The following is a 26,972-nucleotide window of genomic DNA, read 5'->3' as shown; positions in this document are numbered from 1 at the left end:
ATTTAGGAGATATGTGGACTTCTGCCATCGCCTGCTGCCCAAAACCCTTACTGGTTGTTCTGATGTGTTTATTTTGAATGTGTGTGATAAAGGACTAAGTGTTAACACTTTCTGTGAAGGTCATATATAATGCATTATAAGCACATTCATCAGACACTATCATGCTTTTGTAAGGCTTTATAAAGTGTTTATGTTTAGCCAGTCATAAAGAATTGCTCAAACGAATCATTACAGATATACAATAAATTCTAAGTTTGTGAAAATAATGTTGCACAAACATCAATAATATGGTTTTCTTGACTTTATGGCATAACAAAAAAAGCAAATTCCAACACTACGAACAGCTAATGGGAACACACACATCAAAGCAGCGGATGTGAGACATCCTCACATCCTCTGTAAAATTACCTCAAGGGTGTGTGTGTGTGTGCATGTTTTCATCCTGGTCCTCTGCTTCTTTTAATTGGCTCTGAGCGATCAATAAAATGAGCCCAGCATCACCGCAGGCCTTCCCATCTCCTCACCCTCGTCCCCTCCATAAAAACCTCTCATTCACCTCTTCTTTTCACACCTCTGTACTCTTCTCTCGATACTCTGAGACCGTCCTTCACGATCTTCAAAATGTCGCTGCTGGTACTCAGAAATTAATCTGCAACAACAATCAGAATATATCCTTTTATGTAATTATCTATATGTCATAAAGGAAAATGGCACCAGGGGATCAAAATCATGTAGAAATGTAAACTGAGGCCTGCAGGATTTGAGATGTTCTCTGCAGCTCATTTGTTTGACCCCCGCTGGGACCCTCTGAGGTCGTCCACCTCCTCTCGTCTCATCTCGCCTCCTCCCTCCTCATCATAACAACTCTATAAAATCTAATTAGTCTGTCCCCTGTTGACAAGCACCCTAAAGTTACGTAAATGTGTGTCAAATGAAATCTCAGGCCTCGCCACAGTTTGGTGACTACAAGCTTTAAAGGGACAGTTCACCCAAAAATGAAAATTCAATCATTATCTACTCACCCTCATACTGACTGAAGGTCAGGTTTAGATTTTTAGTTTAGTGTCCACAAAACACTGCTGGAGTTTCACAGGAAAACAGTGCTGCAGACCAGTTTTTAAACATAAATACTGCTCATCTGATGTAATCCAAGTGTCTTAGAGCCCAACATGCCAAGTTGACTAAAAAAATGTTATTTACACCACGTTTTAGCCTGAATCTTCACTGTAGATCTTCAGCTTGGAACCACATTCACGTGCACACTGTCTGAACTGGGCGTGTGTGCTTTATGTTTTTTCTTTTCCAGTTGTTTTTTATGTTTGAAAACTGGTTCACTTCCATTGTTTGGAAGATTCTGCAACACTGTTTTCCAGCAGTATTTTGTGGACTAAATAACTAAACCTGACCTTCAATCAGCATGAGGGTGAAGAGATGATGACTGAATTTTCATTTTTGGGTGAACTGTCCAACTAACTAAATATGTAGCAACCTGTAAGGTCGAGAACAGATGGTGTCAATTCACTGGATAAGAAAACGTACGATGTCTGACATCCAACAAAAAATGTTTGGAAGGCACATTTTGCAGGCAGATCACGGTCCAAACAGACAGACGAACAGAGCCAACCTTAGAGTCACACCGCTAGCTTAGCTAAAGATAATCAAATGAAATGGTTTATATAAAGGGAGTAACTTAAACTACACCTTGGCACTAAGACTGGGAAATATGACAATATTCTGTGTGATTTTGTTCAGTGTTGCAAATCAATGAGCAGCAAGGATTTATGGAAATGTTGATATGATGAAGACCCTTTATTTGTCAGGTATTTAATGCACTAAACTAGCCAAAAAAAAAAAACCAAATACTCCCATATGATACAAGGATTAGATAATAAGAGTGAAAGCTAGAGACCATCTGCACAATCCCTCTTTCAGTTTCGACAACTTCTGTTTCCAAGTTCAAAAGTGAACTTTCAGTCTCTGCTTTTAAACAAAAATGGATGAAAAGTCCTTCAGGTGATTATAAAAATGCTAATCTGAAGATCTCAGTGACAACTGAGCAAACTGCATCTCCTACAGAACACAGGATAAGAAGATTTAGTTTATTAATCCCCTTTGGGAGAAACTGGACCTGGCAAAAGTTTAATTCAATTTACATAAAAATGACAATATGATAACAAGTATACTTCTTTTATGGTTATTACATGTACTGTGATGTGTTGGAGGATTTTCTTGTTATTAACCCCTCCTAGGGACCATGGGAGTCCACCCAGGGAGAAACAGGACTGAAGCAGGTCTAACTTACCGACTCCAGCTGGTCCATGAGTTTGATCAGGAACTTTCGGCACTCTGGTGATTTACTGTCCAGCTTCATGCCCGTCTGCATCGCATAGAGCCGACCTGAAGGACAGGACAGGACAGGATGGGACAGGACAGGACAGGAGGAGGGAAGGGGGAAATGAAACATCTTTTTACTGCTCAGTAAAGTCCGTTCCTCTACAGCCACATTCAAAGGTCCGGCTCACTCATGTGGAAGACCAATTACACAAAGTCCTGATGAATTTTTCACAGTGAAGCGGCAGAGAAGTCCCCAGACAAGGTGCGGACATTTCCGTCTCCTCTGCACCTCCTCTCTCTGATCAAACACAAACCCACACCGCACCAGGAGGAAAAACCAAAAAAAGAAAAGTGAAGAGAAGGTGGAAAGTTTTCCACCTGAGCCGCCACAGGCCTGAACGTACAGAGAAGATTCTCTGTCAGAACTCCAACTCCCACAATCCCTCATCTGTCAATTAGTTGTGCAGTCAGATTCTTGTCTTCACATGATGTAAAGCCTGAAACTTTCCAGCTAACGCAGCAGAGAGCCTGCAGAGACGCCTGACTGACTGGTTTGATTAGCAGATAACTGTTTACTAAAGATGCTATTGATTAATCAATGATCAATTACTTGGCTGTTAACAATTTGATTGATCAAGTAAAATCTAATCAATGGAGTATCAAATAAAGATCTGAAATATAACAGATTATTTTTATGAGGCTACATAATGCTGTCAAAGAATATCAATATGTTGCTGTGGAAATTAAGATTTGACTGATGGGGAAAAACATATTAAATTAAATATTATGTTTTTTTAATAACAATTAATTTTTACCAATGATCCATTAAGGAAAGTGCTTGCAAATTGCAACCCTACAATTTACAAATTACTAATTTATTGCAGGTTAAACCAAATACAAAAATACACAGGGACACACACCTGTTTTATCTTGAATGATGTTGTGACACACTAATTACAGACATTTTCATACTTTTCAAACAGATGCAATCTTTTCCAAGACTGAAATCAATTTGAATTGAGGAACTCTAATGGAACTCTTTGCAATTCTTTGGAAATTCTCAAATTAGTTATTTTTTTTGCAACATGCAGTCCCGTTTCCACCTCTTTCCCCAGAGACTAGGAACCTCAGGAGGAACTAATAGGCCTTTTTCACCAACATGGAACTGGCCCTGTTCCTGTTTGCACACCTTATTTTGAACTGTTGGCACCAAAGATAAATTGGTTTGGAATGTGAAAAATCAGCTCCCAGCTGGAACCAAGAAAACAGCAGGTTTTCCTTGGGAGCTAAAGTGGCTGTCTCATATTCTACAGGTCATTCTGGGTGGATAAGAGCAGCCATATGTTATGTTCCATGTCCACGTTCCGTTCATTTATCATTGTTGAATAGTCTCCTGCAAAAATTAGGATGTAAAAAGCAATCATAACTTTTTTTAAGCTGCCTAATATTTGTAAGTTTTTAGACTGCAGTGGAAGGAACCTTTTAATTTCTTGAAAAGTAGCTCCTGGGACTTAAAGTTCCAGGTACTTTGGTTCAAAACACAGCTCTGTGTCTGTTAACACCTCTAATAGACTGTTTTTACAGTTTTACAACCCTGAGATTGAGGTGCTTTTTAGGAAGCTGAGGACATATTTGGTCTGTTTGAGGGTTAAGATTTTTTTTTTTTCTTTTAGGGGGGGGGGGGGGGGGGGTTATTAGAATTAGTTTAGGGTTGGTGGAATGTATTATATCAGTGAGGTTGAGGGTTAAAATAATTTTTGTTTTTAGCCGAGGATCATGATGCTGTGCAAACAAGCACAACTGATCTATTGCACACAAAAAGCTGCACAGTAAAATGATATTAATTGTTCTGTCAATATTATGCACACACACAAGCTTCCTTCTCCAAAAGCATAAATATAAATTAAATCAGCATGTCAGCACATACAGGTGAGTTTGAGTGCACGCAGGAGAATCAGAGGGTAAATATACTCAGCTGTGTGTACTGCCTGCAAACAAACACTACAGCTCAGATCCTTCTAATCCACAACAAGTGTGTGTGTGTGTGTGTGTGTGTGTGTGCCGTATGTGTGCAGTTATGTGTGCGAGCAGGCAGAATGAGCCGAGTCAACAGCAGCGCAGCATCAGTCTGAGTTGAAGTGAACTGGTTCAGATTCTCTCCTCCTCTCTGTCTGTGATGCTGCAGGATCATCGGCTGACATGGACTCAGATCAGATTACCTCAACACTTTACTTTGTTACAGAAACAGGAGCAGTGCTGCATGTGGAGAACCAGGGAACACTGACGGACACGGGTCAAACAACATCTGTGCTTCGCCTGAGCAGAAAAGAACTCCTACTAACTGAGGAGGAATTATTACACTTTCACATCATACGGGGCTTTATCACAGAGGAAAGGTCATATATTTAAAGAGTGAGGGGAATATTTTCTACTAACTAAACTGACCATGACTGACTTGTTGGCTGGAAAAAAATAAAGGAGACAAACAGCTCAGTCAAAGCTCAAAAAACTAACTGATTCTCTGGAGGAAATCTGAGAGAGTCAATAATAAAAATTTACAATTTCAAAAATCATGTAGCATGTATCAGGGCCCAACTTTAACTTTTAAAAATGGTTTCTAGGCTGGAAACTATCATCATCAAAAGCTTTTAGTTTCTGAAAATGAAATAAGTGAAAATGTGACATAAAGAGGTTTAAAAGGTTCCCTACAGTAACATGTGGTTCTGTAGATTATTTGTTTATTTGATTATTTGTTTGATTATTTATTTCCATACAGCTCAAAGATGCTGATAAAGGTTTCACAAATTTGATTTTTATTTTTCATTATTTTACAGCAGTTAAATGTTTTTTTATGATTTCTAATAAGATTTATGGATATTTCAATTGCAACCATGGAAAAGTATCAGTCACAGTGATGAGTATGTGTATTGTGTCTGCATGTTCAAAGAATCTAAATATTAGAGACGCACCGATTTCAATTTTCTTAGCCAATTCCTATTTCTGAATGGGTCTCTTCTGGGTCTGACCTGCCGATTTTGACCGATTACGATTTTCAGTCTTTCCTAGAACTGTAATTGACAGCATTCACAAACATTTTTGCTACTTTTTTTGTAAAAATTAGATTGGATGTTCATAATAAGACACTGACTATTAAATATTCATTAAATACTATTTAATTTTTCTCCAAAGTCCTCCAGGTTACAGCCAGGCCTTATTATAGTTTTATATTAAGATTACAAACTGGGTGAACATGATCTCGCGGGATCATGGAATCTCACGGGATTTCACGGGACGTGACCATCGTGCAGAACACGTGTGTGACGATGACGGGCACAGAATCGGATTTGTGACGCTGACTGGCTGGTCACCGGTCAGGGCCTGTCACATGAAAACCGGCCCGATTCCGAGCATTGCCGATTAATCGGTGCAAGTCTACTAAATATGAATAACAAACCTGTGGTTTTCACCTCTCACAGTATCTTTGCTTTGCACCCCCTGCAACTATTTTAACTTCCAAATAAAAGGCAAAACAGTCCCTCCAAGAAGCTGCAATCACAACAATTCACACAAATTCAACCAATCCTCATGAACTCTGCACGACCTTGCAATTTTGTTCAAACTGCAAACATCATACATGTACGTCTCAATGAACGCTCCAAGTGCACTTCTGCATATTTTGTTATAGTTTTTGTAATTGTGAGCCTTTTTGGTAGGGCTACTTATAACTTTTAATGAATTACACAAAACAAAAATGAAATCAGACATTTTAGACCACAACAATCCCAAAGACAGCCTGTGAAATCCTGGCCTGGCAAAATGCCAAAAACAAAACAGGGTTTATGTGCAAATATTTTCTGAATCTGTTTACTACTTGCATGATGCATGCTGGGTGGCATTTACCCACAAAAATCAACACTCAATTGTTTGAAATTGAAAATGAAATGTTGCTTTCTGTTGACTTTTCACCAACTGAAAGTGTAGCTGAAAATGCAAAACTGATGCAACTTCAACAAACTGCTGCATCCAAAAGAGAACAAATAACATACGACCAATTACTCTGCGCCACTCTTCCAGAAAGGTTTGTCATGTGGTGGAGTCTGCTACCAGACAACAGTCCACATGTTGTCGTACTGTGCAGCGTGCACGGTGAGACGTCCGTTTCCACCTCATGTTTAGTGTTTGAGTCACAGCAGCAGTGTCACTGTCCTGCACAGCATCAACAGAACAATGTCCCATTTCACAGGCAGAACGATGGGGAGCCACCGCCAAGAAACAGTCAGTCTTTCCTAAAAACATCAGCATAACACACATGTATGTATGTGGAGGCCTCACAGGCTGTTAACCAGTCAGTGCAGAGAGACACACATCCAGCAAGTCCTCAACTACTGAAGCAGCCAGTAAGAAAGTCGGTCAGTCAGCCAGTCTTCGAGTGACAAAGAGTTTCTTTGTGCTGTGTGGCCGAACAGCGCTGCGTTCACTGACTGTTCACAGACAATGAAGAGCAACACAGAAGGCTTTGACAGCACAGAGGATGTCAGGACACAGACACTGAAGACAAGACCGGACTGTGAGACACACATGTTCACCCACAGCTGGAGCCCCCTGCTGCTCATTAAAGGTACTGTGTGTTTGTTGTTACATGGTTTTATACAAGTCATTTCTCACATCTATCACAGGGATTCACAAAGTTATTACTCAAAGTTCTGATTCAGATTTTTATTCAAGGTCAGAATGGTTGGCAATAACAAAATAACTTGGGCTGCAACTAATGATCATTTTCACAGTCAACTGATTGGTTGATTATTTTCTCTATTAATAATTGTTTGTTTTACGTCAGAATGAGGAATGAGGTCCGGATGTCAGACAATTGTGAAAAATGTCAGTCAGTGTTTTCCAAAGTCCAAGATGACGTCCTCAAATGTTTTACTCACAACTCAAAGATATTCAGTTTACTGTCAGAGAGGAGTTTAGAAACCAGAAAATAGTCACATTTAAGAAGCTGAAATCAGAGAATTTGGACTTTTTTTCTTTAAAAAATTACTCAAAATGATTAATCGATTAATTTTTGTTGATGTAAAGATAACATTTAACCACCTCACTTAAAACTTTTCAGCAACGTCACATGATGGGCCAACATGAAACCGAGGCAGACGCGGCCCTTGAGGCTTTTCACAAAGCAGTTAGCCCCAGGCTAAGGGAGCTGTTAGCATAGGGCTAAAAGAGCTTTCACACTGTCACAATCCTGAAACGTTCCAAACTGGGCTAACCCTGACTTTAGCCTCGGGGTAGCTGGTCCTGCTCTGGAGCAGGGTTAGTCCAGAGTTTGCAGGGTTATTCCCCGAAAATCAGCTGAACCCCGGGCTAAAAGCTGCTAATGAGAAACAAGGCTAAAAGATTAGAAGAAGAAGATAATCAGCCAGGTTAATGCAAAACACCTGTGTGGGTGTACAGAGGCTTTAACCCAGAGCGAGACGAAGGGCAGTGTGAATCATATGTGCCTGGGGTATCAATGTGTGTCAAAAGGGGTGAAGTTTTCCCAGAGATGAGGAGACTTCTACAACACTGTTTTCCTGTGAAACTCCAGCAATGTCCTGTGGACTAAAAATCTAAACCTGACCTTCAATCGGCATGAGAGTGAGTAGATAACAACTGGATTTTCATTTGAACTATCCCTTTAATTCCCATGTATTTTGCTGTCATTTACGGTTTCAAATGCTAGTTTCTGTCCTCTGCTCTTAGTGTTTCACTTATTTTACTGTAAGTGTGATAAAAGTTTCCCCAATGAGAGTATTTTATCAGTGTAATCATCTAAAAACAGAGATGGACAGATGTCACCCCCAAACATCTGAAATTCAGGTCAAAATATCTGTTTTTTAAACCCACCCAAACTGAATCTGATGAGTAATGACTGTACATGACAAAAAAGAGTGAATCACTGGGAATAAAATATGGGAGGATTAGTAAAATGTGACTCCTTTAACTGTTTGTTCATGTCCAAATGCTCTCCACAAAGCAGTCAACATGAGGAAACACTGATTCTACTTCTCTTGTACTGTCACACTGCTACTTTTCATGAGACACTTGCAGTACAATTTTTATGAAATATAATATTAGGCTGCAGTGACTCACACAGCGAAGGCAACATATTTCACAAGCGAGGCTGCAGTTTAAAATGTCGTGTATTAAACTATTCTGATAGCAACATGAGATGAGTCAGTATCCGTCTGATTCAGCTCAGCTGGGGACTGATTTATCCATCAGATTGTACGTTCACTTCACTGCAGTGAATCAGAGCTGTCAGCCCAATCAGTCACAATCAGGTGTGATGTGTGAAGGGAAAAAACTCATCTCTGCAGGTCAGACACCAGGTTACAGGTAGTTTGACAATCACCAGCTGCTACCTCGGAGTCTGAATCCAGTGGGAATTCAGCTAAAGTTTGTCTCATTGAGCCAGACAGCTTCATTCTTCTTGTGTTTTACTTTTTCTACTGCATAAACACAGGTAGAGCAGTGGGGAAATGACACAGAGGAGTTTTGTTTTGTTCTTGAGAAGCTGCAGCCTTCATTCACTGACAGATGATAACCTGCACTGTACATTTACTGCCAGAGTGACAAGTTCACAGCTCACAGAGTCCAGCTGAACCGTACCATGCAGTGGTGAAACTGAGAAAATAAGCCTGGACAATAAAACAATCCCGTTATATCCAATGAAAATGGATTTTTATTTTCAAATGATTATACACTAATAAAAACATACTTATTAATATTATATTCAATTTCTGGCATATTCTGTTAACAAATCCCTTTACATGATGCACTCTGGATCTGATTTTAACATGTATTTATGTATTTTTTTTTGCAAAAACAGCTATGAATTGTTAGACAATTAAGTCTTCATTTGTAAAGATCAACATGTCTTTGGATTTATGCCCTTTTATGCACTATTCTCATTTACCATGATAAAAAAAGTCCATGATACAATATGTATAGCAATAAAAAAAAATTAAAAAAAAATGTCTCGATGCTTGTCTTTGAATTGTCTGTCATCGGTCTAGTTTGATGTTTGTGGTTCTTCAGATGGAAACACAAGGAACTGAAGGAACTCTTTGTTCTTGGGACCATCTGGTCTCAGAGAGGACTTTGCAAGATTGAGCTGCAAGCTTCAAAACCTCAACATTTACTGGCAACAGACAGTCTGTTATGGCTGATTTGTTTTGACAGTGTTTTCATTGGGTTTCTCATTACACACTGAAGCATGTAAAGACCAATCAATACCAGGGGTCACAAGAGGAAAACATGCAAAAATCTCTGGAGCAACCATCAATATTAGAGCAGAGATCAGTTGAAGCTGCCAGTCTTCCCTCTAATCACCGTTTACAGTAACACCAGCAGTCTGAACTTCACACTGCAGGAAAGATTAGACACTTCTTTAACCCTGAAGGAGTTTTTCTGATTGTCTCTGATCTCAAAGTGACAGCTGTCATCCAGAGTGACTGTGGCTGTAAGAAAACATGTTTTTCTGGGAGGAATTAACATTAACATAAAGAGTGCTGGCAAAGCGCCACGGCCTCGACGCAGGTTTGACGTTGGTCTTCAAGAATCTGAATCTGGGCCAATGTCGTCTCTCTGTCACGTAAATGACAAGGACGATATTACAGAGAAACGCTGCGTCTCTCAGAGAGGAGCTCAGACTGCAGAGAAGAGGAAGGACCACAGAGTTTCAATCACTGTCTCAGTTAAAGACATAACAAGAGCTTTATTACACCACAAACTGTCAATGTTAGTATCCTCATAAACCGTGTTCAGTCTCTATATCAGTCATTCCCAAACACTGGGTCCGGACCCACAGGTGGGTCACAGGAGATTTTATTTGAATCCACAAATAAATAAAATGGAGGAAATTCTGTAAATTTAAGATTTATACCTGCAGTACAACTCTTATAAAGCATTTAAAATGTGTAAGAGCCTGTTAATTCCATCTAAATGCACTTTATTTTGTAAGGAGAATCTTGTTTTCCTAGTAAAAGGAAATAAAATCTATGAGATGGCCTGTAAATGCAGCCTAATTACATATATTTCTCATTTAGAAAGTTTCAACACATGTATATGTTAACAGTAAAGTGTCACAATAGTAAAATGTGATGTGGAAATAGTAGTAAAAATGGTTAGAAATGTTCATTTATGCAAGAATGAACTCTTCCCAAACTTTACTGATAAGGTTTGTTGTTATTTGGGTCACGATGGTTTGTCATCTTTAGAAAGCAGGTCCTCAGGAAAAAAGTTTGAGAAACACTGCTCCATATCATCAATAAAAACACTGTAGAAAAGCTTCCATACATCACAAAGCAGCTGGTCAAAACAAAAAACTTAAACTATTCCTGATGTGACGATCCAAATCACAGCTGGTTTAAAGGTGCTATACATAAGAAATGGCCACCTGCTGAGTTCTTACACCAAACAAATAGGGGGCAGAATATCACAAGACTTACCACTAGCTGCTGCTAACTGGCTAACTGTAGCTGCTATTAGTTAGCCGTGCAGCTGGCAGTCCTCTTTGTGGTTGATGGGGGGGTCAACAGGGAATACAGCACCAGGGTGATTTACAACACGTCCAACTCCAGGAATGACACAGCAGCTTCAGGCAAAGGATTTATCTAGTTAATAATTTTCTGGTGGTATTTGACCAAATGAAGCACTCTTTGGAGCAAGTTGTCCAATGAACGCTGACTAGGGTTGTAACTTTAATAACTGCTGCACTATTGTGCAAGTAAGTGGAAGGAAACTAAATATTCAATCAACAATGATCAGTCCACGTTCATAGTGAGGTCAGATAAAGTGTAACAGTACCAGAGCTGCAATGACTCAGATTTACAAAAACATTTCCACAACCACAAATCTGTGAAGTCCTCCTTAGCTTGTCACTCAAATGGGGTAGCAAAGGAAAATGAACAGGACCACATTAATTATTTTTTTTATCATGAGTTGACTTCAAATTAATTTTAATGAATAATTAGTTCTCATGATCTAAATTTGGATTTGGGAAAATGAAAATCTCTAAAGTTGAGGGGTTTTTTTTCCTGGTTTCCCTCAGATTTATCGACCACTGCCTGGAAGACACACCTGAATGTCTTTCCAAACTGCCGTCTCCCCTTTATGATTTTTCATCAAACAACTGCTGAGTATCAGAATAAAATGTTCTCGATGGTTATAAATCGCCTTTTAAGAAGACAAATATTCACGGCCAACTCAGAGCAGTGAAATAGAGCCATCTGAGCTCAGGAGGAACCGAACAAATCAAGTCAAAACACTTTGACTTCAAATAAATTACCATTTTTCACACTCATATAAGTAAATACATTTAAGATGGAAGTAAACAGGAGTCTGTGTCTGTCCCCAGAGACAGAGGTAAGGTACCTGTGTCCAACCTCCGCTCATTAATAACGTCAACGATCCAATCAGTGTGAAACAGCAGCTGAAACGCAGCCAAACGCTGTCAGGCAGGAAGCTGCTCGTGAATTACGTGGCTTCATTACAGCTAAACAAATCACGGCTTTGACTCAACCCCCTATTGATCGGCCTGTTCTGGGGTGGAGGTGAGTTAAAATATTGGCCGGCATTAGCAGGCTAATTTAGACGGACCTGCTGATGTAGGTCTGAGGCCGGGTGATGGATAAAATACATCAAGAGTCAAATGAAAAGGACAGAAGCACAACAGCCCTGATTCAGCCTGAAGACTGACGGATGGTTTCTGAATTAATGCTCAGAGACGAGTGATGACGATGTAAACTTAACTTCTAGCCATCGTGATTAATGACAAGTGAACTGTGTACTGAATGCTTTTGCTTCAAAGTTCTGTTTGATGCCGCGGTATCTGAACAGTGAAACAGCCTCAGTTTCTCTCGTGCTGTCGATGTTTTGTCAGTCTGCATCAAGCTGAAGTTGAAGTTGCTGCTGACGCTTCTTCCAGCAGCTCCGCCTGCCTGCTGTCCTGATCTCACCAATGTGTATGGTTGAGTATCATTTGGATTAGAACTGCAATGATTAATCAATTTTTAAATTTATATCAAACTATTTGGATAATCAATAATCAAAGCAACGATTCATTAATTAACTGATGAGTTGCTTACTATTAAATTCATTGCCAGCTATTTTGATAATTTAATTGTTTTCAGTAGTGTTTAAGAGAAAAAGGTCAAAATTCTCTGATTTCAGATTGAATATCTGAATATCTTTGGGTTGAAGACAAAACAAGACATTTGAGGACGTCATCTTGGACACTGAGAAACAGTGATCACTATTTCCTGAACTAGTGGTCTAGTCTATTTAATGGTCTAGTTTGCATTATAATGATTCTGCTAATTATCACAGATCAATATCAGAGGAAACACTGTACTACAGAACTGTAACAAGAGTCTCTTTTCTTCAACATTTCGGGGTTTACTGAGGCAACATTACTGTAAAGATAGAAGACCGTTCTTGTAAAACATTTTGTAAAGCAACTGAGTGGGTGAAGTGAGAATAATGTTTGACTCAGGATTTAACAAGACAAGTGCATTAGGAGGCAGGAAGGTGTGCATGCATTCAACTTGCATGTCAGGTAGCCAGGGTGATATACAGTAGGTGTTTGCTGTACATGGTTTAATTTGACACTAGCATGAGTGAATCCAGGAATTTCTTAATAATTCCTTTGGAATCGATTCTCGATGCCCAACACACCAATGTGTCGCTGCCCACAAATGAGGAGACGTTTGTGTATTTCTGTCTCTGTCTCTGTCTCTGATGGAGCGAGACGGAAAAGAGGAGGTCCTGCAATGTTGCAAAGTTAATTTTGCACCTTGCTAGGACTGCATCAAAGTTTAAACTACAGTATCATGGCAACATTATCAGCCAGTGGGTCATCAATGTAGTTTTTGGACAAAACTGGAGTAGAAACATTCAGTGTTGGTTTAGGTCAAGATGTGTTGTCACGAAAATAAAATATAAAATATCAGATGCTTCCAAAGCTTAAGTGTTAAAAGAACTTTCTCTGGTGTCTGTAATGAAGACTTAACATGCCCCAGAATACTTACAAAATACAGAATATCACCAGACTTTCACTTTAATATAAAACACACAGGTCCACACACACTCTGTCCAATCTGTTCAACCCAAACTCTGCCTGGACAGATTTGTAACCATCTGTTTAGCCAGTTAGTTAATTTTTAAATTAGTTGTGGGAAAAGTGTTGGAGAAAACCAACATGTCTGTAATTAATTTTCACAATAAACACACATATTTGACTGCCTATTTCATCATATTTTTATATCTCAGCAGGAGGATTCTTGGCAACAGTGTTTGTGTCTCAGAGAAATTCAGCCGCACCCATCATGTTTATGCTCCGTTTGTTACAGAAATGTGTCAAAACTCTTTCTCACATACAATCTTACTCTGTTAGGCAACTTATGGTTCCAGCCATCATGATAACGTATGTCCTCTCACACACACACACACACACACACACACACAAACAGAGTCACAGCCAGGCTCAGAGGCCCAGACACATGGTGCTGCTGACCTCCAGTGGTCTGGCTGGATCACTGGTCCAGCAAACAGTGTGGCCGCATGCCAAACAGCTCACATCCACCCTGCACCACTGAAAAGGTTCCTACAGCGCTGACAGATGATAACAGATACCGTGTCTGAGGCTTTTTGTAGCTGAAAAGACTTGGAAATAATCCAAATCAATTCCCACACAACATTCTTCACGTTCAGCTCCCTGTCAATCACTTCGATCACAAAACATCAAACATCAATGAGAGAAGCTTGTTCTTTGCTTTGAGATGAAGTTAAACCGCTTATCTGCTGCCGACGGAGCCAACACACTTTTCATGATACGAGCAACCTCGGCTCGTTCCCTTTAAAACGGCCAAACTCCCCGATCCCTCGCTCTAATTTAATCCACTAAGTACCCTGTCTGAGGAAAAAACACATCACAGGAGCAGCCGCACGCTTTGACTGACAGGTGAAGGATTCACAACAAAAACTAAACTGAACATCACACCCAAACTGTGTTGAAACACAGTTCAAATAAGGGATCACAGTTTGTCCTACAAAGAAAGTTCCTGCCACCTCCTGCTCCTGACAAAAGTCGATGTATTCACATTCACACAACTAACATTTATTTTCGTTGTGAATCTCTTCATCATTTTCTCAATTGATCAATTAGTTGTTCGGTTTACAAAATGTCAGAAAATGGTGAAAAATGTTGATCACTGTTTTTGGGAAAAACGATGGTCGGGGAAACACTGTAAGATAGTAGAATATTATCAGGTTCTATGAAATTCTAATGATATACTAAGATTATCTAATTATTAATACTATACGTTATACTATTAGCACATTTAGCTGCTTGTGAAATGTGTAAATGAAAGCAAAGACTCCCTGTTAGATTCATGTTCAACTACACAGCAAGAGAACTTCAGTTGACTGTAAATGAAAACTAAATGTTCTATTTGATTTGATTTTAAATAACTTTGATTTGCTTCAAATTAGTGCAGAAGCTTTTTTGTTTTATCTGATATAATGTGAAAAAGGACAGGACACAGAAAATATGCTTCAACATGATATTTGTCATTTTTCAGTCATATAACGATTAGAACTCCTAAAATACGCTGCTTGTAAAAAGTATTTGCTTGAGTCAGTTGTGGTCTCAGTGTGAGATTAGGATGGTCCCACGTCCACCTCATGCCTGACACCAAACACTTTATAAAGCTTAACACTGTTTATAATCTGTCAGTAGAGCAGCTGTGTCCCTCTCTATGTGGTAGAGAATAAAAAATGACACCAGGCACAATAACTCCATTTTTAATTAACAAATTTTTCTACATTCCAGTTTTGAGAAAAAAACAAACCAAATATGTGAATCTTTAGTTGCCAGAGGCACACACACAAAAACACACACAAACACACACACACACGCAGCTCTCCTTAATCACTGCACCTTTCATGGATATTGAGTTCAGCCTCTTTCACTTTGCTCTACAGTTTCAGAGTCTATAATGCATCAGATTAATAACTCTCTCACTGATTATGTTCACAACGCACTAAATAATCTGTTTATTTAATATGTCTGATTAATGATACGAGTGTGTCTACATTAAGAAAGGGCATTTTTACTCATGTGGCACAGCGGCAGTCACTTCATTAATTATTCACAAGGAACAGTATGAAATTGTTTGGGGCTGAATATTATATTTCATTTCATTAAAATAACAAGAAGGACTCTCTCAATACTCAACCGTCCCTGAGGCTGACTGTTGGAGGGGGGGTGGAGGGTTCTTATGTGAAACAAAAGCACATAAATTTGGTAAATAACACGTTGAGTTAGGGTCATCGGTTGCATTAAAGATCTTTACATAAATAGAAATAGGACAACTAGTACAAATGGTACAAACACAGTGGTACAAGTTCATGATACAACATTTAAAGCAATTATTAAAAACAAAGAAGAATGACGACTTGTGTTATTAAATAATAAATCTGATGTGTACAGCATTTTTTTGATCATATATTTTTTTTTCCTTAAACTTAAAGTGCTTCTGCTTTTCTTCATTAATAAAACAAAATAAAAGTATCAGCCACGACTTAAACAAGTGCAAAATATTGGTATGAATTGTTTTTGCCAATGAATGTTTGAATTATGTACAACTGTACAAGAAAATATTGCAGCAGTTAGTATATAAAAAATAATAAACAACCATGTGGCATCGCAGTAGATATTTTCACAACCAAGATGATATCAAGATATTTTTTTATTCAACATTTGATGTTTTGTTACACCCCCACAGGGCAAGCTAGCTCAGCTAACCAGCTTAACACTTAACTAGGCTAACAGTTACCAGTACAGCGATGAGAGACAGAGATGATGAACGGAAAAAGAAAAAAACAGAAACAAACCTGTATTGTAAAAATAATGGTCTCTGAGCATAAATTCACAACATACTAAATTAAGTATTTAGTTTCTTTCTGGGTGGGAGGTCGACCACAGGGTTATTATAGGGGAAACACTGCTAACACCACTCCTTAAAAAACAACAAAACTAAGAATATACAGGATTTAATCGATGCTCTGCTAACTGGTGCAATGATTAGTCACATTTTGATAATTGATTACCCATTTCATGCCATTTTTCAAGCAAAAAAAACCCCCCAAACATTTGCTGGTTGCAGCTCATTAAATGTAAGGATTTACTGCTTTTCTTTCTCATTTATGACAGGAAATCAAAAGTCTTTGGGTTGCTTGGACAAAAAGATGAAAAACATCAGTTTCAGCTCCAGGAAATTGTAATGAGCATTTTTCAGAATCTTTTGACAGTTCAGAAAAAAGTTTTTTTTTGAAAAAAGTCATACTGCGATTATTTTGACTGAAATTACTACAATGACATGATAAATGGTAATAATCATTTTTGCATGACAGTTTTCATTTTCACAGAAAAAACTATATAATGTTCTTGCAGGCCAGGTCATCTCTGCAGCACTACAGTGCCTCATTATAATGCTGTTTTCTCATATTTTTATCCTTTGCCAAAAGACTGGAATTTGGTTCTGCACATTGGATATTGCACTTGGCCATACTGTGATTTCAATAATATTGCAATTAACAGTGCTGTTTTAAGCCTGAAAATAAAAAGCAGATTAACTGACAATAAAAATAATCATTAGTTGCAGGACAGTTACTGTTGCCTCCCCTTTAGACAGAATCTACAACATCATGGACAGAAATGACCCCAATCCTGAAACTAGAAGTATAATCTATTGGACCAATAAAACTGGAAAGTGTCCAACCATTTAATTTGGAAGGCATATTCTCTGCAAACATTAACATTAAATGGTTAAAATGTTGCCAAGAATTTGTTCTTATTTACAGCAACCACTTCAGAATAAACCAAAAACCTCAAAGTAAATAAACCGTCTCTCACTCTGTTTGCTTTTAACCTTGAGGAAATGATTTAAAGACGCCTGTCTGCCGTCACGCCATTTAAAACACAACTTATAAAGTAAATATGGAAATCACCACCCTGCCAAGTTCTCTTCAGTTTATAGCTTAAAGCTGTCAGTGATTCAGGTCCACCACATCTAATGTTTTATCAATAAAACTGTCAAAATAGGGAGAGAAATACACAGAAAAAAACTAACAGCAGAGCTTGTTCGGGTAACAAATTTGTTCCAGGCAGGTTATGGATACTCATACACTTGTCATTATGGCAGATTTCACCACCAGCAGGTTTTTAAAATGTGTTTAAGCACGCTGTTAACACACACGATCAGAACTGCCAATTTACAATCATCCAGCACAGACACACAAACATCATCCATCTGAGAAACAAACAGCCTCATTCACCTCAGAAAAATAGGAAATTATCTTCTGGAGCAGATTGTTAACACACACAGTCAATGCTTATCGCCAACACACACACACACACACACACACACGCACACACGCACGCACGCACGCACGCACACCACCACCACTCTCGTCTTGGTCTAATCACTTCCCAGCTGGCCCTCTGCCTCTCCTCCATTCTGTCATCCTCACCCTCAGTCATCTGTAGCCAATCAGGGATCAGTAATGAGCCATGCTGAGTCTCTGATTGGTTGTGTTTCCACAGCAAGGCTGAATGAAACATTCCACAAACATCAGAGACTCAAAAAAATAAGCACAAATACACAACAGTAATACTCAAAAATCATCAGCAACCCAGATATTTATACAAAGAATTGTCAACTAACTACTAACTAAAATTGTCGAGAACCCAAATATCAACACTAGAAATCATCAAGAACGCAGATATCAATGCTAAAAATTTTGAAGAGCCCGGATATCAATGTTATAAACCACCAGGAACCTCAAAATCAACACCGAAAATCATCAAGAACCCAGATATCAATGCTCAAAACTGTCAAGGACCCAGAAATCAACACTACAAATCATCAAGAACCTGAAAATCAGCACCTACAATCTGAAAACCATCAAGAACTCAAATATCAACACTAAAACTCATCACGAACACAGATATCGGCCCTAAAAATGTTTAAAAACACAAATATCAACACTGTAAATTGTCGAGAACCTCAATATGAAGCCTTCTGAAAATCACAGCCCTCTAGATAAACGGTTTAATTAAAGCTGTGAAGGGAAACATGAACAAATGCCTACAGATCTGACTACAAGACCAGCTGAAATTAAAATGTGTGTTTATTACTCAGGGAAATTAGTCTCCAGGAACATCCCTCATAATAACAGGGAGAAGTTCTCACACTGTTGAATGATGTAGAGGAGAGCAGCTCTGCAGCAACAGCTGAGGGAACAAAACTCAGTAGAACTCAGAGGAGAGACGATCAGAAGTTGATCAGCTGCATTAAAGCCGATACTGATCCATTAATATAATCCTGGAGCTATTTTTAATGTAGATATTCCGGTTGTTCCCTTGGTGGATTTACATGAACACTGATTCCATGATTCACATCCTCTGGATCCTGGTTTGGCAGTCACAGGTACTTTATTCCTCCACTCCGTGTCTTTTTGTGCCTTTTTTCTTCATCTTTCCATCATTTCTGGTATAACCTACAACAGAACCTGCATGCTACTCTGAGTTTCTATAGACTTAACAAGCACTGGGAGGTGGCAGCATCTCTCACAGCAGGGAGCCACAGTGAACAGCTGAAGGATAATATCCCTGAAATTTCTGCCAAGATGAGGATGACGACAATGATGACAGAGTGCAGAACCTGAAGGACTTCAAAGTGTTGAGAACGTCTACACCAGCACAGAACATCACACGCACTGTGCTATTCTGGTGTCAGTGCAAAGTCATAAAGTTGTGCAGGAGCAGTGTGACGAGTTAGGAGGCACCATGAGCGACATATCCAGGTTCAAACCATCGAGGCAGGAAGCATGAATCCTTAAACATCAATATTTCTAATTTCAGTGAGTCTTAGTGTGATTCTTAAACATGATCATGAACATAGTAGGAGCAGTAGAAGGATCTTGTGATTGAGATAAATAAAGTCACCAACTATTTTGATGATCAATTAATTGGTTTGAGTAATTTTTTTAAGAAAAAAAATACAAATTCTCTGATTTCAGCTTCTTAAATGTGAATACTTTCTGGTTTCTTTACTTCTCTCTGACAGTAAACTGAATATCTTTGGTTTGTGAGTAAAACAAGACATTTGAGGACGTCATCTTAAGTTTTGGGAAACACTGATCAAGATTTTTCACCATTTTCTGATATTTTAAAACAAACTATTAATAAATGAATCAAGAAAAAAATTGACAAACTAATCACCAATGTCAGTAGTAAAGAATAGTTTCTGGTTCAGACAGAAGAAATAAAACATGTCTAATGTGAAAAGAATCAGTTCTTTTACACTTTGCTTGTCACTACATGTTATATAACATCTGTCTGCTCCTCTATGTTAAGTTTCATTTTAGTCACATGGTGCATTGTTTGCATTCACAGGTGATTAGTCAGCCGTGCCTGATAAAGACTCCACACTCACTGAATTAGCATGCAGCATGACTAACTATGAAAACAAAACCTCTGTGTAATTATCCATTTACCATGTAATATTATTTATTTTTATATATATATATATATATATATATATATATACTGTATATGTGTGTGTGTGTGTATATATGTATATATATATATATATATATATATATATATATATATATATATATATATATATATATATATATATATATATATATATATGTGTGTGTTTGTGTGTGTATACATATATATATATATGTGTATACATATATATATATATAAATACACATATATGTATGTATGTATATATACATATATATATATATATATATATATATATATATATATATATATATATATAAAAAAAACATGCATGCAATTATTCTGCACAATTATCCATTCTCTCCAGGATGTTGCAGGCTGAAAAATTTCTAAAAATGTGATGCATGCTGCAATGTTTTTAGGCCTTTTTTTACAATGAAACTGCATGAGCAAGCAAAAATTCCAAAACAAAGCTGCGGTTTCATTTGTGTAATTCTTTCAAATCAAAGACAACTTGTTCCAGGGAGACAAAAAAAAACTCACCAAAAAAGGTTCAGGAACACAAGAACTCTACATGAAGAAGCGCACAAAGGAGCAAAATCTTTTTTGGAGCTCAAATTCAGTCAACAAGTAACAAAATTAGAAAATATAAAAGTACACAGAGCATTGATAATTGTCAATAACAATGACAAATGTTGTGTTCTTTTTAATACCAGTGATAAAATTTTAAAAAGTGCAAAAAATAGTGAATAATCAAACAAAACACTGAGCTGGTTCATTAAAATGAATATGTATGATGTTCATAGGACAGACTGCTATGACCGGTAGCAGTTGCGAGAAGCAACAATGATTGGTCAAATTTGCAGAAAAGTCTGAACAAATCTGCACGGTCACAGAGAATTTGTGGGGATTTGTTGACTTTGTGAGTTGTGGACTTCCTGGGGGGCCTGATTATATCTGTCCATAGAGCCATATATTTCCATATATCTGTACAAGTGAAAAGTGTATTTAGTATAGTCTGTCTTTAGTTTTTACTTTTCACACCCACTCCTTTCACTGTGTGCTTTTTAAGCTGCTGTAATGTGAATTTCCCTGCTGTGGGATCAATAAAGTTTATTTTATCTTAAATTACAATATTAGAAATATGTGCTATGAGTAATAAGCAACCTTATCATGTTCTCCAAAAAACAACTTGATGGTAAGACGGTCAGAAGAGTTCATTTTACACCAGGTGGTTTCTAGTCCTGCCAACAACACCAGAAGTCAGTTGGTAAGAAGCCACAGAACGGACTCATTATAACTTCAATCAAATCTAAATCAAACTGCCAGACAGCCAGTTATCAAGTGAAGAACTTTTCCAGTCTGAAATTCTTCCCCTCAGCTGTCAGAAGAAACAGGCACATGTCTCTGTCTGTCAGCTCGTTGGACACGTGGTTTTGATCTGACAGCTTTTTTTGTCTTTTCCATACCTCTTCATGCGCATCTCGCCTGCAGCAGCTCCCCCATGTCACAGCTCAACTGGGTCAGAAACAGACCCCTGCTGCAGCGAAGCCTGCGTCGACTCTATGTTATCAATCAAAAGTCATCTGATGGAACTCGCCCTACTTCAGCTTCACGCCACTTCAGATACTGTGATCTTATGGAGCCTATACCTGCTTCTATCATGTTCACTAAATGCAAATCTGTTTCACTGTTATTTCAAAGAAAGAAGACCATATTTCTGCTCTTGTTGATATTTCAACCTGTGTAGCAGCACAGTGCGGCTAAAACTACATAATCAGTGCTGGTAATTTATAGTCACAATAAAGCCGAATGAACCAGTTTCAATATTTGAAAACTCGACTGCAGCGGGGAGAATTCTGACGTTTGGATAAAATCTGAGGTTTATTTTAGATGGCGGAGGGTTCCTCCTCAGGAAATTGTTCAGCAGATGAGATAAGTCACAATTATTAAATATATATGAAATTTGTTGTGTGAAATTGCACCTCTGTTCTTCCTCTCTGACAGACACTGTTATGTTTCATTAAAGTGTTTTATTTTTAGGATTTTGATAGATGTGGTGAGGTGGTCAACTTTAATAAGGCAAAAGGTCCTGCACAGAACAAAGGTGCACAAACAGTTTAAAAAGGCTCAGAAATGTCGTAAAACAGCTGCTCACTGTGATTTTAATGTATTTATTATATATTTATGAATATTCAAGATGTAATAGTAATCTCAAAGTGATCAAATGTAATAAGTGAGATTATTTTTATTAGGCATGCACAATATGGATTTTATCAGCAGATATTACAACCAATAAATACATGCTTCTTGTTACTGATAATTTCACATTTTTGTATTTTAAAACTAAGTTGATATAACCTGATGTTTATATACACCTGATGGTAAGAAAGAGTATCTACGGTGCAGTGAGCAAAGATTTAATATTCCACAGCTGACTGAAGGAAGTTCATCAAACAACTTCACAAATATACTTTGGCTTTAGCAAAGCATTTTATCTAAGAATTCAAATCAAACTCTTTGACATAATCTGTCAAATAAGATATGCAGCATTTTATGATTGAGACACATCTGATATATTAATATTATTGAATAAATCTGTCTAAAGAATAGAAAGTTCAGTGCCTGAGCAGTATTCCTGTCTTTTTTAAACCAGGAAGTGAGACATGGGTCCTTAGGGTACAGATGACCCTTTTTATGCCTGATTAAATCAAGTTTTACAGGGCCAACATTTTCATAGATGATATATTTTAAAACAAAGATGATTGCAACAGCACATTTGTACACCTGTGTTATCAGTAGGTATTGCTAGTTTTAGATATTGAAGGATTTTAACACATTTTTAAATTGTTTGAATTCTTGTCTGAGACAAGGCTGTTTTCTGAGACAGAGCAAATTTAGACATTAAAAAAGGTAAAGCAAACCAAAACATTTCATAAATTACATATTTTCCATATATATAAATCCTTAAAAATACAATTCACCAAAAAAATGGAATTAGAGAGTTGGTATTAATCATTTTTAAAGTTTTTTGTGGTAGAACATGATTTGTCCCCATTCTCAAGAATAGGTGAAATAATACTTCATACAGATTTCTTATTACAGATCGATAATTTATCAGCCTTGATATTTATTGTGCATCTCTAATTTTGATGACGTAATTAAATTAGTTGATTATGAATTACTTACTACTTTTTTAACAGTGTAACTACCAGAGCTGCACTGATTCATTGATTACTGATCAATTATTAACTTACTCAACGACTATTCTGATAATCAATTAACCATTTTGAATAATTTTTTTATAAAAACAAATCCAAATTTTTTCATTTCAGCTTCTCAAACGTGAATATGTTCTAGTTTCTTGACTCCTTTCTGACAGAAAACTGAATATCTTTGAGTTTTGGAATAAACGAGATGTCTGAGAAAGTAAACTTGGGCTTTACAAAACAGCTATCAGTGATTTTCCACTAACTAATGGATTAATATAGGATTAAAAAAGAAAATCATCAATGGTGACAACAACTTGCAGCCTCGGTATCTACATGTGAAAAGTAACCCTCCCAGTGTTGATCTACTGACACCTTACAGGGCAGCAGGGTGGAGTTCATTCTTTAGATCTGAGACAGACAGACATACAGACATGTCTCACTGTGGACACTCGCCTCTGTCTGTTCACTGACACACTAACAATGACAGCAAGAACCGAGCTGGACGAGGACTTTACCTCAGACCCCAGTCTGTCACTAACTAGCTGTGGAGCTCAGTGACAGTTATCAAAGTCTGATTAAGAGGAGAACTTCTGAAAATCAGCTGATTTCTGCTTCAGTTCTCAGGATTAATCAGAGTTAAGCCTCACAGAACCCATCATGTCTGAGTCCCACATATGAAAAGTCTCCCTCAGTGAATGTGACACAGGTAAATAAAGACGTTAAGGACACGTTAGCCTGCTAGGGAAGTTTGAAGTGTGTCAGAGCTAACATCAGCTAACATCAGCTAACATTACAGAGCAGATGTGATGTGATGTGATGTGATGTGAACCCGCAGCCCAGAGCCTCCTTAAACGTCTCAAACAGTCGTTTTGTGAAAGCAGATCATGTCTAAAGTCACAGCTTGTACAAAAGTTGGAGGCTAAGCTAACACACTCAGGTGAACACAGCTGGGATGCTAACAGCAGCTAACATGCTAACATTGGAACTCACAGTAATAAGCCACCACCGGGTCCCGCTTGTCGTGCTCCTGAGCGGTCCGCAGGTGGTGCTGGATGGGTTTGAGCTGCGGTGGTAAAGCCATGTCCGATTAAAAGTCCTCCAGGAGACAGAGACACATCAGTGAGAACACAGAGACAACAGTGAGAACAGCTTCCCTGTTGTTGTTAGCAGAGTTCCCTTCACTTCCGCGTCTGTGTCCAATAGGAGCGGCCGCCTACACGGGCCAGGTGACGTCACCAGCTATCAGGCGCTCCTCCTGATTCATGGCAGAACCCCGCGGGGGAAATTCATGGGGAACTCCCTTTTTTAAATATTCACTGGGGAAACAGCCTGACTTTAAATGTTCAGGGATCTGGGAAAAATTTAAGGGATAGTTCACCCAAAAATGAAAATTCAGTCATTATCTACCCACTTTCATGCCAACTGAAGGTCAGGTTTAGTTTTTTTAGTCCACAAAACACTGCTGGAGTTTCACAGGAAAACAGTGTTGAACTACTACCTGAATATACTGAATGATCAGATTTTTACATCAATGGATTTTTTCTTCCCTGATGACACGGACATATTCCAAGATGACAACGTCAGGATTCATGGGGCTCAAATAGTGAAAGAGACATCATTTCACACATGGACTGTCCACCACAGAGTCCAGACCTGAACCCCACTGAGAATCTCTTGGATGTTCTGGAGAAGACTTTACACAGCGGTCCAACTCTCCCATCATCAATACAAGATCTGAATGAAAAATTAATGCAACTCTGGACAGAAACAAATGTTGTGACATTAAATAAGCTTATTGAAACGATGCCATGGAGAATGTGTGTTGTAATCAAAGTTAAAGGTGGTCAGACGTTACACAGTGGATGTTCCAATAAAACACATGATGAAGTTTAAGGTATGTAAGTCTGTTATCACCAAATCAGAGTCAGAAACACCAAATTCACCAAATGTACAAATTACACAGGAATCTGACTTGATGATGCAGTGCAGCGGGACAAGAAAGAAAAAAAGTTTAAAGAGACTAACTTAAAAGGTAAAAAAAATAAAATTTTATTCAAGAATTATGTACAAATTATAATATACACAAATAAGAATGTCATATAACTGGAAGATTAAGATAGGAATAATAAAGTACAGTTTGAGTTAAGAGAAATAAGTATCCTGCTAAACTGGCAGTAAATACAATTAATTAATAATTTTATTTATTCCTAAGAAGCTAATTAGAAAATATCCATAAAAATAGAGGACAGGAGATGAATAGGTTGGTAGAGATGGCAAGAAATATTCTTTGCAATCATCTAAATATTATTTTCAAATAAAAAATGACAGTGGAAAAAGTATTTGTGCTAGCCCTGACAGAAACAAACTCATTATAACCACATTACTTGAAGACAGTAATTGAATTTTGATCACACGTGGAGGCAGACAAGAGGTGGACCCTGGATGACATTCCATCAGACTCTGTTTTTAAAAGTTCCTGTCAGGATCTTCAGCTCTGAGGTCGAGTTAAAACCATGAGGCAGACGGGAGCACGAGCCAAAACATATTCTCAATAAACAAAATGAAGACATACTGAACTCACAACAAGCTCTACAAATTGAACAAAATTGCATCGTTTCCCAGAGAGCGGGTGGGCTCAGAGCAGAGAGGTCGTCTGTAACAGTTAGGAGAGTTTATGGCCCGTGGTAAAAGTGAGAACTTTGATCTGTTTGGTTTGGATTGTGATTGAGTGAACCTGTGACCTGAGAGGCACAACAAAGAAAAAGACTAGAAAGGTTTGACGTTCTCTGGGCTTTTCATAAAGCTGCGGTAAAGCCTGTCTGCTGTTTTCTTTGGTCCAAACCATCGTGGAAAACCTTGTCGTGTGTGGTGCGTTTAGGTTCACTGTGGTTTGGAAACAAAAGTCACACGAAGTTTGGAGGGCGGTTGTGGTTCGAGGTTTTGGTCGAGGAGAATCTATGGGTTGATGGATCGACCAAAACACCCTGCTCCAAGCCCACCCACTTCCTTGGTAATTCATTTTTGCACTTTTTGGCTCGCACCGCACCAGAATTCATCCAGTCATTTGTTGACTGGATGAATGGAGCTGAACTAATGTTGGCCTAAACCCACCAGAGCTGCTAGATACATCGAGAAAGAAAGTGAGGCTAAATCCAAATCCCACACATGGAAGTGGTCATGGAAACACAGTAAGGTCAGGAGAGGTTCAGAAACAAAACAACAACAAAAAACTTCATCACCAGGAGAACAAAACATTTTATTATTCATTTTATTTTGTTATTTTCATTTTTTTAGGAGTCACAAAGAAAAAAAAAAAAACAGTTATTTTTGTTGTGAAAATCCTCCCCATTTTTGAGATGTCGAGGTTGGCAAATAAACTCTAAACTTAAGTACCAATAATGGATCTAGAAAAATGAGAACATTAAGAAAACACCAGCAGATAAAACCAACACGTCTCATCTGTGACGCGGTTTTGACCTGTCATCCATACGACATCATGCCCATCACGCCACTCGGCCGTAACACAAAGTTAAAGTCAGAAGAAGCTGAAACCTTGAGCAGAACCAGGCTTTAAGGTGGGAGATCATCTCCTGTGGCTGGTTGGGTTAAGAGAGGTGGAGATATTTTGATTTTTAGTCCATACTGCAGCTGCTTTTACAAAGAACATACTGCATGCAGGATGCATACATTTGAGACATACTGGCTTGCATACTGCAAAATCCAACCGGATGCAGTCAGACATCCTGGTATTATTGGCATACTGCGTTTGACATAGTATGTAATAGAACGTACTAAATCTTTTTCTGTGTGGTAGTACGAGTACTGGAACGCAGGATGTGTCTCAC

The 26,972-nt window shown here is 38.2% G+C and overlaps 1 protein-coding gene across 2 annotated transcripts in view; it reads right to left on the bottom strand.

Moving 5' to 3' along the window:
* The window catches only part of vta1 (vesicle (multivesicular body) trafficking 1), a 71,697-nt gene extending 47,369 nt beyond the window's left edge, over positions 1 to 24,328 (bottom strand). For both annotated transcript variants that reach the window (XM_084737388.1, XM_084737389.1), the window contains exons 1-2: positions 24,118 to 24,328; positions 2,303 to 2,397 (exon numbers count right to left, since the gene is read on the bottom strand). In XM_084737388.1, coding sequence (XP_084593514.1) covers positions 2,303 to 2,397; positions 24,118 to 24,208 — 186 coding nt within the window. In that variant the 5' untranslated portion in view covers positions 24,209 to 24,328. The remainder of the gene's footprint in view (positions 1 to 2,302; positions 2,398 to 24,117) is intronic.
* Between the last annotated feature and the right edge of the window lie 2,644 nt (positions 24,329 to 26,972).

Source organism: Lutjanus erythropterus, chromosome 15 (genome assembly GCF_056507025.1).
Source record: "Lutjanus erythropterus isolate fLutEry1 chromosome 15, fLutEry1.hap2, whole genome shotgun sequence".
Classification (NCBI taxonomy): Eukaryota; Metazoa; Chordata; class Actinopteri; order Lutjaniformes; family Lutjanidae; genus Lutjanus; species Lutjanus erythropterus.
The sequence above is the reverse complement of the archived record's forward strand: the minus strand, read 5'-3'. Positions and strand labels throughout refer to the sequence as shown.